General features: G+C 52.0%; 5 protein-coding genes across 5 annotated transcripts; 2 read left to right on the forward strand and 3 right to left on the reverse strand.

Moving 5' to 3' along the window:
• Positions 1-306: 306 nt before the first annotated feature.
• Positions 307-2512, reverse strand: J4E82_006392 (uncharacterized protein; the record flags this gene model as incomplete). Its single annotated transcript, XM_051732649.1, has 2 exons — positions 307-2178; positions 2225-2512. 2 exons carry the CDS (start codon positions 2510-2512, stop codon positions 307-309), a joined length of 2160 nt encoding a protein of 719 aa, XP_051587599.1.
• A 570-nt stretch (positions 2513-3082) lies between these two features.
• Positions 3083-8148, forward strand: J4E82_006393 (uncharacterized protein; the record flags this gene model as incomplete). The annotated part of the gene is made up of 3 exons (XM_051732650.1): positions 3083-3124; positions 3172-3421; positions 3470-8148. 3 exons carry the CDS (start codon positions 3083-3085, stop codon positions 8146-8148), a joined length of 4971 nt encoding a protein of 1656 aa, XP_051587600.1.
• A 290-nt stretch (positions 8149-8438) lies between these two features.
• Positions 8439-8950, reverse strand: J4E82_006394 (uncharacterized protein; the record flags this gene model as incomplete). The annotated part of the gene is made up of 3 exons (XM_051732651.1): positions 8439-8593; positions 8648-8768; positions 8840-8950. 3 exons carry the CDS (start codon positions 8948-8950, stop codon positions 8439-8441), a joined length of 387 nt encoding a protein of 128 aa, XP_051587601.1.
• A 368-nt stretch (positions 8951-9318) lies between these two features.
• On the reverse strand, positions 9319-10690 carry J4E82_006395 (uncharacterized protein; the record flags this gene model as incomplete). The annotated part of the gene is made up of 2 exons (XM_051732652.1): positions 9319-10552; positions 10602-10690. 2 exons carry the CDS (start codon positions 10688-10690, stop codon positions 9319-9321), a joined length of 1323 nt encoding a protein of 440 aa, XP_051587602.1.
• A 271-nt stretch (positions 10691-10961) lies between these two features.
• On the forward strand, positions 10962-13231 carry J4E82_006396 (uncharacterized protein; the record flags this gene model as incomplete). The annotated part of the gene is made up of 2 exons (XM_051732653.1): positions 10962-11429; positions 11480-13231. 2 exons carry the CDS (start codon positions 10962-10964, stop codon positions 13229-13231), a joined length of 2220 nt encoding a protein of 739 aa, XP_051587603.1.
• Between the last annotated feature and the right edge of the window lie 452 nt (positions 13232-13683).

The raw sequence follows: 13683 nt of genomic DNA on the forward strand, positions 1-13683 counted from the left end.
AATGAATACTAAAGAAATAAATATACTGGTATTCAATTAAGTCGGATCCATTTTCCAGACATGGCTCGGTTTTATAACTGTGAGGTAGCGCTCACTACAGGTCGGCTTCATATACTCAATTTTTGTCCTCCTAGTTGAAAGCATCTATGAATGCAACGTTCCAATAACGTTTATGGCTCAGCTGGTGCATAAAAAAATTCCCTATCTGCCATCACATAATGAATGGAACATAGTCGTGATTTGATAAGGGTATCATTCATCTCTAACAAACTCATTTCCATCTTACCCACAAGCATCGCAAAGACTCTACATATTCCTGAAGACATTGTTGCTAGCATTCCTCCTGTCACCCTGTTTCCTCCGGTCATGCCTCTGGCCCTCCTGTTCCGGTTTTTTCTTCTGCTTCCTCTCCGGCGCAAACGTAATCTCCCTCTCGCCGACCACCGTCGTCGTATTCGCAGACGACGCAGGTTTCCTGTCCTTGAGTTTGGAGACACGCGATCCGAACGTCTTGTCCTTGGAAGTCGGTCCGGCTTTCCGTTGGTTCGACGATGAGACCACCATTTCGGGGCCAGGGCGTTGGGATCGGTGACCGGCTTTGCGGTAGTTGCCGGAAGAGATGCGCGACGTGTCTTCCTTTTGCTGTGGCTTCTTGGTGGGACGTACTTTGTCGGCTTCGGAGTCGGAGGAGTCTTCGTCTGACGAGCCCTTTCTCGATTCCAGATCCTCTTGTTCGACCGCAGTAAGACCTTTGGGTATCTTGGTGCTGGGGTTGAGCTGCTGAAATTCGCGGGTTTGCTCGTCGATCTCGAACTCGGGATCTTCGAACATTTTGGCGAAACGCGGGTCGTTGAGAACACCATCTGCTTTGACGGGTTCTTCGACAGCAGGTGCGGCGGAAGGCTCCAGCATGTCGTCGTCGCCGCCCTTTTTGAGAACGCGCTTGGCTCTCCTTCGCTCCTGCTCTTCTTGTTTTTCCAACATCCTCTCTGCGAGCTTTCTGTTGACCTTGACTGCCACCTTCTTGTTGCCGCGAATCCTGCTTTCTCGCTCTTTGCTGATTTTTTCGGCGATGCTCTTGGCGCGCTGCTCTTGCCACAGGTCTGGGTTCGAGATGAGTCGTGCTTCTTCGTACAATTTTTGGGCGACAAAGAAACCATGCATGTATGGTCGCAGGAGACTTGTAGTTCCAACAAGGTGATCCAGTGATAGCTGCTTGAGCTGCTCGAGCGTCAAGAACTTGAAGTTGTCGTAAACGTCTCCGGACGCGCCCTTGCCAAAAGCGTTGGGGTCGTTGGGGTCTTCGGCCATTTCTTCTACGATGTTGTCGAGGAAGTGACACCATCTTGGCGCTGGGCCGAGCTGTGGTATGAAGAAGGAATGCTGTTGCCTGCCCTCATTCGCCGTCAAAAGCATACCAGTCTTTGGTACCCATTCAACATGGTTCAGGTCTACCGAAGGCTCAACAGAGGTCCATGGCGTGCCGTCCTTTGAATCCCAGATCTTGATTACCCTCTTATCTGCGGTCAAGATTTTAGGTTCGTCAGTCTGCGCGCCCTCGAGGTAGATAATGTTCTTGATCGGATAACCGTATCCTTGGTCTTTCCTTAGTAGTGGTTTCGGTGATCGCAGGTCATAGAGTTGCACAATGCCGTTTGAGTCTCCCACAGCAACCTCCAAACCCGATGATGGGAATGTTAGAGCTGTGATTTCCGACTTTCCTTCAAATGCATCCGGAGGGGCAGAAAGTATACCCACCCTGTTCCTTGATCGCGAATCCCAGTACTCGACTGTTCCAATGGAAGTGCCGAAGGCTAGGAGACCGTGCGATTGTTCGGCAATGGCACCGGTGTTGACTGCACCAGCGTCGATGCCACCCTGGAGAGCACCACCTCCAACTGTCGTCACGTCGTCCCCACCCACGTCAATCTCATAACTCCTCATGAAGCGCCCAACTTCCAGGTTCAGTCTGAAGCACTCGCCCATTCCGTCTGCATTCACACCAACGGACGGTACCAGACACTCAGCGGATCTTCGGTCGTAGATAAGGTCGCGACCATAACGTGGTATGCGGCTCGCATAGTGGAGACCCCCACCGGTGTGGAACTCGATGCATCGATCTTGCTGGAGATGTACGCTCTTGGTAGCGTCGGAGGAGAGGAGGTGGAAGGTTTGGTTCTGCGAAAAGTCAGTGCATGACGTGTGTAGCTCGGAAAGAACGTACAAGAGTATTGGTGTGTCTTGCGAAGGAAAGCGACAGATGAGGGAGATAGTGGACGTGTATTTGAGGCTTGTATGTGCCTGTGCTCATAACCCAGTCTCCATCCTCGCTCACACGGACACACTGGCTGGCTTCCTCAAACTCGAAATCTTGCAGCAAATCCACGCGGTTTGCGAATTCGGGGTCATTCTTGAGACTGCGCTTTCTTTTCCGGATCAGCCACTCTGGAAGCGGGCGCGCCTCGCTGCCACTGATGGTGTAGACCGGTACGTTGCCCGTGGAAATCTTCATGTCGGCGCCGTAGGAAGTTTTGCGACAGGAAGCGGCAACGAAGAAGTTCGCGACGAAAGTATTAAAGTGGGCCCGCAAACCTGTATGCACAGACCTCCGCACTACAAGGGTAGGTCGCGAGACAGGCCCGGGCTAAGAAAGGGCCCTCGAGGCGCGCCGCTTGCTTGCCGAGCCGCGGGCTCTGTTTGTTCGCTGACATCGCATTGCAGTTGCGTGCTTTTTCGTCGTCGTCGTCGAGTCTCGCCCGGGTTTTCTATCACATTTACCACTCGTACCGTTGGTTGAATCGGGCATTGCCGATTGCAGGGACCTCCGTCGTTCCTAAGGTGCGCATGCGGGTCGCCATGCTCCATCTTCCAACTACAGATACGCGTTCAGATCATGCCGACACGTTAGCCTTCGTCGCCCCGCCTACATCACAACCCACATCGCTTTGATAGAGACAGTCGCGCGCGACGCGTTGGGCGGACCGCAGCGGAGTTGATGGAAAAGGTGTACAGCGCAGTCTTTGGAGTGAAAATACGCCGCGAATACCACTTGAATGTCCCCTAAAGAGGAGCCGTCTCTCTAATGGAATTTCTCAAAACCTGTAATACGAATGCGCAAGCTATAGTACGTCTTGATGGAAGTGCGCGCCATCATGTGCTGACGATACACAGGGAGACTTTGAGGCTATCGCATATCAAGCCTTCTCTATCACACGCACCACCACCCCCACTTCCTCGAGGACGCGCGACTGGAACACGTCCGAAGACATACGCGCAGTCGAAGCCCAGCTGCGACAGGACCTGCAACTAGTCGCGCAGGATGCATCTCGGCCGTGGCTATGGCTGTTCAAGCCGACGACCGTCGACAAGCTAGAGCCGAACGATGCCGAACCCCCAGAGCTCGACGGCTATCGCCTGCACAGTATGTCGTCTTCGCTTCTTCCTACAACACCCAGCTAACACGTGCTAGGCGAGCAGACAGGATGCACCAAGGCCATCGATCTAGTGCGACCCCCCATGCGCCCGGGCAATCCGAACACCACTGCCACCTCGACCAACTCCCCATCGGCCACACAACCACAAAGAGGCCTACATGCTGGCAGCGCGAGGTCATCACATGGCAGCAGTCAGCCTCAAGCATCCGATTCCCCTTCACCACCCGATTGTTTCACTATCTATGAGCTCTTCACATCGTCTGTCATCGCACTCATCTCGTTCAACGTCGTCAAAGATTGCAACGTGACTGCCTTGAACTACCGCACATTTGTGTCCAAGGCTTGCAAACGAGCTGACGACGATCCGTACGAGACTGAAGCGCCAGCTCCTGTGCATCGCCTTACTAGCGTGAATGTACATTGGGCTAGCTCAGGCACACTCCTAGTCTCGACTTACACTGACTACAAGACTGACATCCGCTGCGTCGGCGACATCTCAACACAAGCTGAAGAAAAATGGCTTACTGGCAAATGCATACGAGTTGCTCCGAATGGATTGCTCGCAACAATTTCGAGTTTTGATGATCCCCTTGATTCTATCATAGAGGAGATTGGTCTCCGTCACAGAAAACGTACTAGACTCGCCACTCTGGAGCAAAGCATCGAGAGCTGGAAGTCGAGTGTCAAGCGTTGGTTAGGCTGGAAGGGTTATGCTTTATCTGATCTGGAGAAGAAAAGCTCCTGGGTCAGAATACGTACGACCTTGACGAATAGCCCTACAGCCTCTAGCCCAGCTTTTGCAAGCCCAGATCGGGACGTCCTCTGGCCGCGCGCATTGTGTTTCTTTCACAGCTCAGAAGAACATGACATGACATCCGCAGACTCGACTGTTGGAGGACATAGTATGCTAAGATGGTATGAGACACCAGAATCCATGGGCTTCAAAGACCCACTTGATGCTGCACAAGAGTGGTTTCTGGGGAAACTGGACCGTGACAAGATTCTTGAGGCCAGACGGAAAGCGAGAAAGGCGGAGGAAGACTCTGCCCGTCGTAAAGACGAACAACAGAACCTGTTTCCATCATCGCCACTAAACGCCCGTGGTGGAGCCTATGGTGACCTGCATGCTGTAAGCGGTGTCTACCCCACCCCTCCAGATGGGGTGGCTCCTGGCACTGCAGTATCCCACAGTGACACGCCGAGTGTGTCTGGTACAGTCTCCAACGTTATCCTAGCACCTGGAGGCAGCAACCCTGCCATCAATCTCTCAGCTCCACAGGCCGACACGAAAATGGACGAACAACAGATGCCTTTGACCTCTCCCGTCGTTCCATCCGCGCCGGACAACTTCAACGCATCCAGTGGCAACGATGACCTGTTTGGTGACATGGACGAAGACGGGTACGGAGGTGATCGTATCAACGACGACGACTTCGACTTTTTTGACGGACCAGACGATAACGACGTTGACATGCTAGACGCACCCGCGCTACCTGAAACCAATGTAGTACCTATCGACACTTCGCACGAACAAGAGTCTCAAGCCGCTGCTGAACATCCGCCTGAGGAGGACTCCTCTGACCCCTTCGCTGCGCTCGAGAGCGCGTTGGCTACAGCCTCTGAGCCTGCTATGGATGTGGAGAAGGAAGACAAAGGCAAGCAGCCAATGACCACGGAAGTGCCCTTGGTCGAAAGCCCCGACCTGTCTGATGAGAAACCGGTTGCCCCAATAGCTAAAGCAAAGGTTTCGTTCTCCAAGGAGCCTACTCCACCGCTAAGCCCTAGCGCAATTTCCAAGGCACTGCAGCCATCTCCGCCCAAGAAGTTAGCATCGCACACTCGACCAAACCAACCCGTGGACACAAAAAATGATGCTCATTTCAGTCCAGTGGTTTTCAGTCGGAAGATGAGCATGTCTGATGCAAAGTACCAAGACGGACGATTCAGCGCACATCGCCCTGTGGACAGTGTCAATCAAAACTCATCCAGCCCTAGTCCAGGCCCCAGGCCCGTTGTAATGCAGACCAAAAGTCTAAGAGACATCCCTCTGCTCTCGAAGCTGCGTATCACTGTGGGTGCCGCATCTACGAATCAGATACCAGAGATCGCATCTATTGCTCGAGCAGCTAGTGAGGACTCGGATTCCAGTGATACATCAGACGAATCCGATGAAGATTCTGGAGAGGAAGAGGAAGCGGGAACGACACCCGCAGCTATCATAGGCGGCCTCACCATGCCCGCAAAGAGAAAACTACAGAGTGACGGTAACGCTACGCCGCTATCTGTAACGTCGTTTGCGGATTCCATGGGAGGCGACTGGCATGACTTGCACGGTCTGCAACTTGATGAGTTGAATCTGACCAGTTTCGAGCCAAGTCTATGGGACTGGTCCTTGGTCCACTTTCCTTCCCCAGTGGAACGCCGTACAGCTGGCGCGCGCTACAGCCTTCCTTCTCTGCATGCGAGCCCCGCTCAAATGCCTGATACCCCCACTTCTCAGCCTGAGATGAGTTATGAAGTTTCAGAAGAAAAGCCTTTGAGCGCCAAGGACAGTATTTCCATCACACAAATCGTGACAGATCAGATTGTAAAGACCACACTCGATCTCTTAGGAGAGGATTTACCCTCTGAGAAAGAGCCTGTCAACGAGGCAATAGCAGAGACGCGCTGGCATACGGTCATCAAAGAGATCTTCCCAGCGGCTGCAGAATGTGACCTGCCTACTCTTGCGGGTGTGCACGAAGTTTTCCAGGACTATGCTACCCTAGCAAAAGCACAGCAAAGGCCAGCCGCGCGAAAGAACGACGGACCAGCTGTGACTGGGAGCCATCTGTATCAGATCAATGCACCATTCTTGAGGGTGCGCCGCGCAGAAACGCATTGGGACTTGCTTCCTCCTGCAGTAGCTTTTTGGGAACCTTTAGGATTGTCACCCATCAGTTCACCCAAGAATGTCGTTACATTCTGCATTTACCCACACAGCGATGCTCTCAGACCTTGCCTAGAGAACTTTTTGCTCAACCTTCAGCTTGCCTACGACAGCTGTAAGCTTGGTACACACAGTCGAGTCGAGACGGTTGTCGAGTTTGAAGGAGGTCTTGTACCTGTGAGGGCAAACTCAACTGTCACACCAGCGGAGTCATTCAAGCTTCTTAAAGAGACTTGCGTCCAGCTTGGAAAGCTTCTTGCCATACAGCATGCGAAGATACGCGAGCAGCAAGATTCGAAGATTGATGCGTTCGTTATCTACATGGTTGATCCCTTCGGCGGCCCATCCGCGTTGTGGGAGCTGTGTTCGGCTTTCTGGGCACTCTTCCAGGCTTACGGTCAAGGATCACCAGGACGACCGGACCAGCCTCAGAAGCCAGATCTTGTGCTTCAGGTCGTCCCGATGAAGTACATAGCTTCTTTCGACACTCCTGTCATCCTGGATCCCTCTACATATTTCAGCCTTGCACGAGAAGTTTACGACCGATGCCCGCCAAGTGCACCTAGTGGAGACAAAACATCCCTCAGCATATATGCAGCGCCTGCTTTTCATCTCGAAGAAACACTTCCACGCAACATACCATTCAAGCTTATCTCTGAGCCGGCTCAGGATCTGCTTCGAGAAAACACGTACATGCACCTGGGGTACGCGATCAGTCTCGATGGCACGTGGGTGACAGCAGCTTGGACTGATAGCTGCGGCAAGTCACAAGCAGTCGTCTCGTATCACTTAGGTACACGCATGTTCCGAGAGGTCGCGAAAGAAATCTGGCAGACCACTATCGAAATTTTGCAGTCAAGGCGTGTCAATTGGCGTGTCTGCATCGCTAAAGCTGGGGTCTTGGAAAGAGAGGAATTAGAGACCTGGGTTTTCCTAATCTCATGTCCAACGCAGATCAACGTATTCGTCACGTTACTCACAGCGATAGATGCGGATCCTCCGTACAAGTTTACGCCAACCATGACAGGGCCAAGCACGGCTATTGGTGGAAGTACAAATACCCCAGAATCCACACCCCAAGCTGGCGTCTCCCCCTCGGACCTGGGACCAGGTCTAACACCCGCCGCAACACCTTCCGCCGACCCTTCCGCCACGGACCCGTCGGCAGACCCTGAAGCGCGCTTAATCGACGTCACAGACGAAACATGGGGCGTGATCCTTGCTCATCGCCTTCACAACACACAATCCACAACCCAATTCAGCCCTGCCCTTATATCCGGTCTCCTGGTCAAGCGCGGAGAAACCCAACAAACGCGCAACAGCATCTCACACCCGATCCCTGATCCGGAACCAGGCCCTATAGTTGTGGCGGTAAACTTCCTCTGGATCGGTGCCGTAGGCTCGACACGCGCGGCATCTTCTCCCTTCCCACCATCGTCTTCCGGTAGTACCCCGTCCGCTGCATCCGCATCCTCAGATCTCCCTAGCCCGGGTGCGTCTACCTTGCCAAACCCATATGCTAGTAACCCGGGCACGCCGCAGAGCCCGGGGCCAGCCCAGGATGCGGGACAGAGGAGTACAACGAGTCTTATGTGGACGCCCACGCCGCAGACCAGAACGACAGCCGAAGGCTTGTTAAAGGAGGTGCTGGGACAGTTTAGAGCGCTGGGGTTGTTGGCGAAACTTAGAGGGATGAGGGGGACGAGGAATGGGACGTTGCCTTGGCATGTTGTTGCTGCTAAGAGGGGAGTTGAGGGTTTGAGTAGGATTGGTGGAGCGGTTTAAGATCTGTTTATTGGAGTTTTAGGGTTTGACTTTTGGTTATCTGGGATGTCTGGGTTTGGGGGTCTGCATCTACCGAGTCTAGCATAGCGTTTGTTATATTTGGGTGTTTGTTTTATGGAGTTAGATATCACGATGGTGGTTGTTTTTGCATGTTTCCCAATAGCATCATTATCGATTCAACGCTTTTCGGCTGTGTAGCATAATATCATGATCATTCATAATCGTTTACTATTCACTCTCTTCGTAAATTCAAATATTGATTACAACATTACCAATTATCTACCTTGCTTCTAGCCCTCAATGCCCAAATGATCAACCTGCTTCACGCTCTTCCCTTGCTTACTCTCCTGTCCCACGCCACTCTCCTTTGCTTTCAAACTAGACTGTTGTGCATTTCCAGCTGCGAATGCACTTCCACGGCCGCCAGCTGCCGCATTCGCCATACCTGGTTGGGCTGTTAGCGGATACCGGAGAGAGAGCAATCGAGATGAACAAGTACCTTTGTCATGCTTATCCTCGGTAGTGGTAGACGAGCCATCAGCGTTCTGATGCGTGGTTTTCTTTTGCTTTGAGGAGAAAGCCCCAGAGAGGGCGCCGAAGATGTTGAGGTTCAAACCAGCCTGGAGACATATTAGCATTAGTTCATGTCGGAAGGACTTCGAACAGAAGAATCATGGGGAGATGAACGTACGGAGGCGTTAGCACTAGCATGATGTTCTTGCACTTCTCTGCTCCCCGCAGCTTGACTCTGCTGCTGTACTTGCTGCTTGGAAGCTTCTTGCTTTGATACGGCTTGTGTCATGTTGGAATAGTGCAGATGATTTATTCCTTCCTGAAAATATGGGGTCTTCGATGGTCTTCGACGAGTATTGCGATCGAGATGTATACTATTAGTGACTTTTAAGAATTGGGAGGCTGGTAACGGAGGAAGCTCCGCGGACCCGGCGGTACTGCATCTCTTGTACATGTGCCTTCCAAGGTTGGTGTTGAGGTTTGGGTCGTATGACGTCATAGCTATGAGTGGAAGGCTGGGGTGAGGAGCAGGTTTTAGCATGAACAGGCGCAGGGTCTAGGATTCGTTACAGTACAGGGATAGCGTTTGATATAGGGCCGAACAAATGCATGTAAGATATATTGGAGAGGGTCCAACAATTCGATATGGGGTGTCTTTTAGTTCAACAATGCTTCTACTATGTTGTCCCAGATACCTAAGTCGTAGACATTCTCCACCGCTGCCAGATTCCATACTCGTTCAAAGCTGTCTTCTTTGGCTACCGACTTGATGCGACTCGGGAGAGTTTTGGGTGGTTGGCCCGTTCGGGTGCGGATGAGTATGTGTCTGCTTTCTAACGGCCAGGTTGTTGGGGGTTCTTCGTCTTCTGGCGGGGTTTCTGGGGGGGTTGGGAAGGGCGAAGTTGATGAAGAGGAATGCGCTGAGGCGTGTGCATGATTGTGCGCGGGCGTTGTTGAGCGGTACTCTTGCATGGTATCCTCTCGTCTGTGCCCCAGGAACACAACACCGTCCGCCATGTCGTCTCGCCAGTCAGCCCACTTGCCGCTCTCATTCGTGGTCATGCCAGCCCAAATCAGATAGATGTGGTATGCAAGTAGACCTAGTGGAAGTGGCCATGTGAGGAGAGCTAGTAATCCAACTCCAGATCCACGAACGCCTCCCATGTCGAGGTAGATGGTTACATAGATGAGGAAGTAGTGAGTTTTCTTATCGAACCAACCAAACCAGCTGTTTGCATCTACGCCATTTTTGGGCTTGTATCTATACCATCCTTCATATTTCGAGTAGTGCTTGTTGACTAGTGGTGAAAGGGCGTAGTAAGCCAGATATGCTCCGTAGGCGATCAGTACACCAGTCGACAGCAACAAGGCTAGAAACCACTTATAGTTCCCTCTTCCTAGACAGTTGTTGACCCATATGCAATGATGATCCATTCTTGACACGCATGTCTTGCATATACTGCAATGCTTGCTCCGTGCCGGCTTCAAGAACTTGCACGTCCGGCATAGTGTTCCTGGATAGTACAACACCCTGTCATATGGGTAGTGTCGCATCTGCTCGGCATGGTTGAGCGAGTTGATATATGTCTGGCTGTTTCTCTTTGCGCTGAGATACAAAAAGACGTATGGTTGTGGCAACAGAAAGGAAACCAGAAGCTTATGATACGGTCGAAGGAGGTGCCAAACAGTAGGCAGGAATAGCGTCGCGCATGCAGTTACGAGGCCGAGGAAGAATATGACGACCAGTGGGTGTTTATCATGCATGAGGTAGTTGCCCAGGCGGGAACCGCCATTTGTGATGCGGCCATTTGTGAGGGCGAGGTCGAGTTTGCGGAACACGGATGGGATGTGGATGAGGAAGAGGCGGTTGAGAAAACCTATAGGAGTGTTCCTAAATGCGTTAGAGCAATGGCTGTGACTCGGGGAATAACTGTGAATACCTGAAAGCCGGCAGTCGTCCGAAGAAAGCTATGAACGTGACCAGGGACACTGTGATGGTGAAGATGATGATGGTGCGCGCGACTGTCATGATGAAAGGAGTCTAGAAGCGACACTATGCATGGCGGAACACAGGAACAAGATGTGACTCGAAGCTACAATCGCATCATCATGTCGTGGCTTTGTCTCGTTGATCCATTCACACAGATGACAGCGCGCAAGAGATGGATAGGGCTGAGTAGCCGCGGCCGCTAAGCGACCCCGCGTGAATCAAGCGGCCCATGTGAGCACGCGTCGCAACTCAGCCAACGCGTCGTTCCTCTTTCTTCACCCGCGCCTCGAACCGACAACACCAATCCACTATGGCTGGGCCGACCGTATACAAGCATGTCGCCGAGGAATTCGACTTCAGTTCTGGGACGGGGATATTTGCAGGCAAGAAGTTTTGGGTTGCGCAGCGCGTGCCGTCCCGCTCTCGGCTGCTGGACGACATAAAGGCCAACGGTGGAGAGATTGTACAACTGGAGAAGATGGCAGATTATCGGATCGCGGACCATTTCAGACCCACTACCTGTGCACCAGGAACGATATCGTACACATTCGTAGAGAAATCTATCAAAGATGGAGAGCTTCAAGATCCTGCAGACCACCGAGCGGGACCACCATTAGGTGAGGCGCGTGAGCCTGCTTCTGTCTACCGACCCACAAAGAGTGGAAGGGCAGCGTATACTGCAGAAGAGGACAGGATACTCTACAAATGGGTGCGCGATGCCCAAGAGGCTGGTGTCCAAATTGGTGGAAATGAAATATACATGCAGCTGGAAGCCAAGGTATGCATCAACAAAGAATCGTGTCTGAGTCTGGTCGCTAATGAGCCCAGTACCCGCGACATACATGGCAGTCGTGGCGCGATCGCTATCATAAGCAACTGAAGAATCGTCCACCCTCCGCTTTCAACATACCTGACAACGCTCCCCCGTCTCCGCCTTCCGATCAATCAAAAGAACGTATGCCTCCTGCTCCAGCCTCCCCTATGCGTACCAAACAGCAAACACCTAAACCAGAGCAGACTTCAAATACGGAAAATCCCAGTAGGAAAGGCAAATCGAAATCGAAAAGTGACTACAGCGTTGAAGAACTGGAGGGCATGTTCACGGTAGACGACTGGTTAGAGCTGTATGCTTTCGCAGATCTCATCGATGATTCGAAAGGAACGGATGAATACGGCACCCATTGGGCTCAATGGGCTGAAGCAAAGGGTGAACAGACTGCTGAGCAGTGGCAACAGTATTATGAGAAGGTGGTTTATCCTCAATGGTTGGTTGATCCAGTTTCTAAAAGAGAGAAAATCAAGAGGCAGGTGGAACGGCAACACGATGAAGCACGCCCGAGTCAAAGTCAGCCGAGCAGTTCACAGTCGCCAGAGCTGGGGAGACCGAATAAGCTGCCTTCTGCCAAAGACCAGCCAGTCACGAAAAACCCCCTGGATTCTTTAAAGAACTCAGCAGACATTGCGTCAGAAATCAAGGTGCCGTCATCATCAACTGCCCATCCGGAATCTTCGAACTTTTACGAAGATCGGATGGAAAGGGTTACAAAGCGATTGCGAGAGAACGATTTCGCAGAGCAGGAAGAAGAGACGCGGCTAGCGCCTCCTACCAAACGGCGAAAGAGTGAAAGCGCAACGCCTACACGAGAGGATTCAGTGGGACCAAATAAAGAAGTCGGTACACAGCACCAGTCTGTCGAGATATCATCTGCTGAGAGCTCTCAGTCGACTTCACATTTAGAGGATGCTGAAGAGCTGATGCAAGAGCATATTCGATCAGAAGCGCTCGATTTAGGGGACGACGCTACTATGGTCAATTTGGAAGCCGACCCTGAAGAGAAAGAGGTGGAGAGCATAGAATCAGATGACTTTCCGGACACTGATCAATTACATCCACCTCCAGCAGATAATGTCGTCAGCGACAATTTACCCTCAAACACACCCACACCACGTGCCGCGCGCCAGAAGGTGTCCTACTTCGACACTCAGGCCATTCTCTCGCCGACACAAGACAGCTTGTCAAGACCACATGACCACACCTACGGTATAAAGCCTCATCAAAGACAGCGGTCCTCATCACCCTTCCAACAACTAGAATCCGATGCTTCCACGACCCAGTCCTTGGAAGAGTTCCGCCGTTCCCTCCAGGAAGAGGAAGGCCCCGACCAGACTCTTTACTCTCAGGCACCCCCACAACCACTCCGCCTATCCTCATCACCTGCCCCATCTTCAGCGTCTTCAACATCCACAGGCTCGGGAGACCCCGATCCACCCCTTACAGGAGACGAGATCGACGAGTTTTATGAAGACCGAAACGAAGAGGGATGGTCTAATGATTACATCAGTAAAGCACTCAAACGTACGCGGATGCGTCCAGAACTAGCAGTCAGAGTCCTTGAGGCATGGAAAGACGGAAATCCTCTGCCGAAAGCAAGAGGTATCTGGAGCATTGAAGACGATGTCGCTGTGGAGAGTGGCGATGGACTCGAGCTGGCGAAGCTAGCGAAGAAACATTCGCTAGACGGATGGGGCGGGATCACGGAGAGGTTGTTATTCCTGGAGGTTTATCGGAGCTACAATTAGCTCAGGTCAGTATAGAGCTTTGACTCGTTGTCTTTCAGTAAACAACAATGAGGTCCTTTGGTGCCTTTCGTGACATTGGACCAGGCGTTTATATATACCCTTAGCGCAGCATAGTACCTATGTGCCGTTCCTATTTATAACGCAATTTCAACGAAGATATTTTGCGGCTTTGTCGCCCATCATAATTCTATCGATGATCCTCTTTCTAGTAGAGTGTGCTTACGTCACCAGACTCTTGAGGTGTGGCAATGGGGCTGTGTGTGCCTTTTGAGTGAGAAATGACTACATTGCAGGTAACATACATGGTAATCGCTGCGACCTGTACGACACTAAATTCGGCCCCCACCCAAGAGGGGCCAGAGACCTGCGCTTATGCGACCGCGCGCACATAGATAAATCCAGACCGGAGAAGAGCACTAGAAGAAGCGCAGGTTGCCTTAACTCGATGCTTA

Source organism: Alternaria postmessia (assembly GCF_024291825.1).
Source record: "Alternaria postmessia strain BMP 2775 chromosome Unknown scaffold_37, whole genome shotgun sequence".
NCBI classification, from domain to species: Eukaryota; Fungi; Ascomycota; class Dothideomycetes; order Pleosporales; family Pleosporaceae; genus Alternaria; species Alternaria postmessia.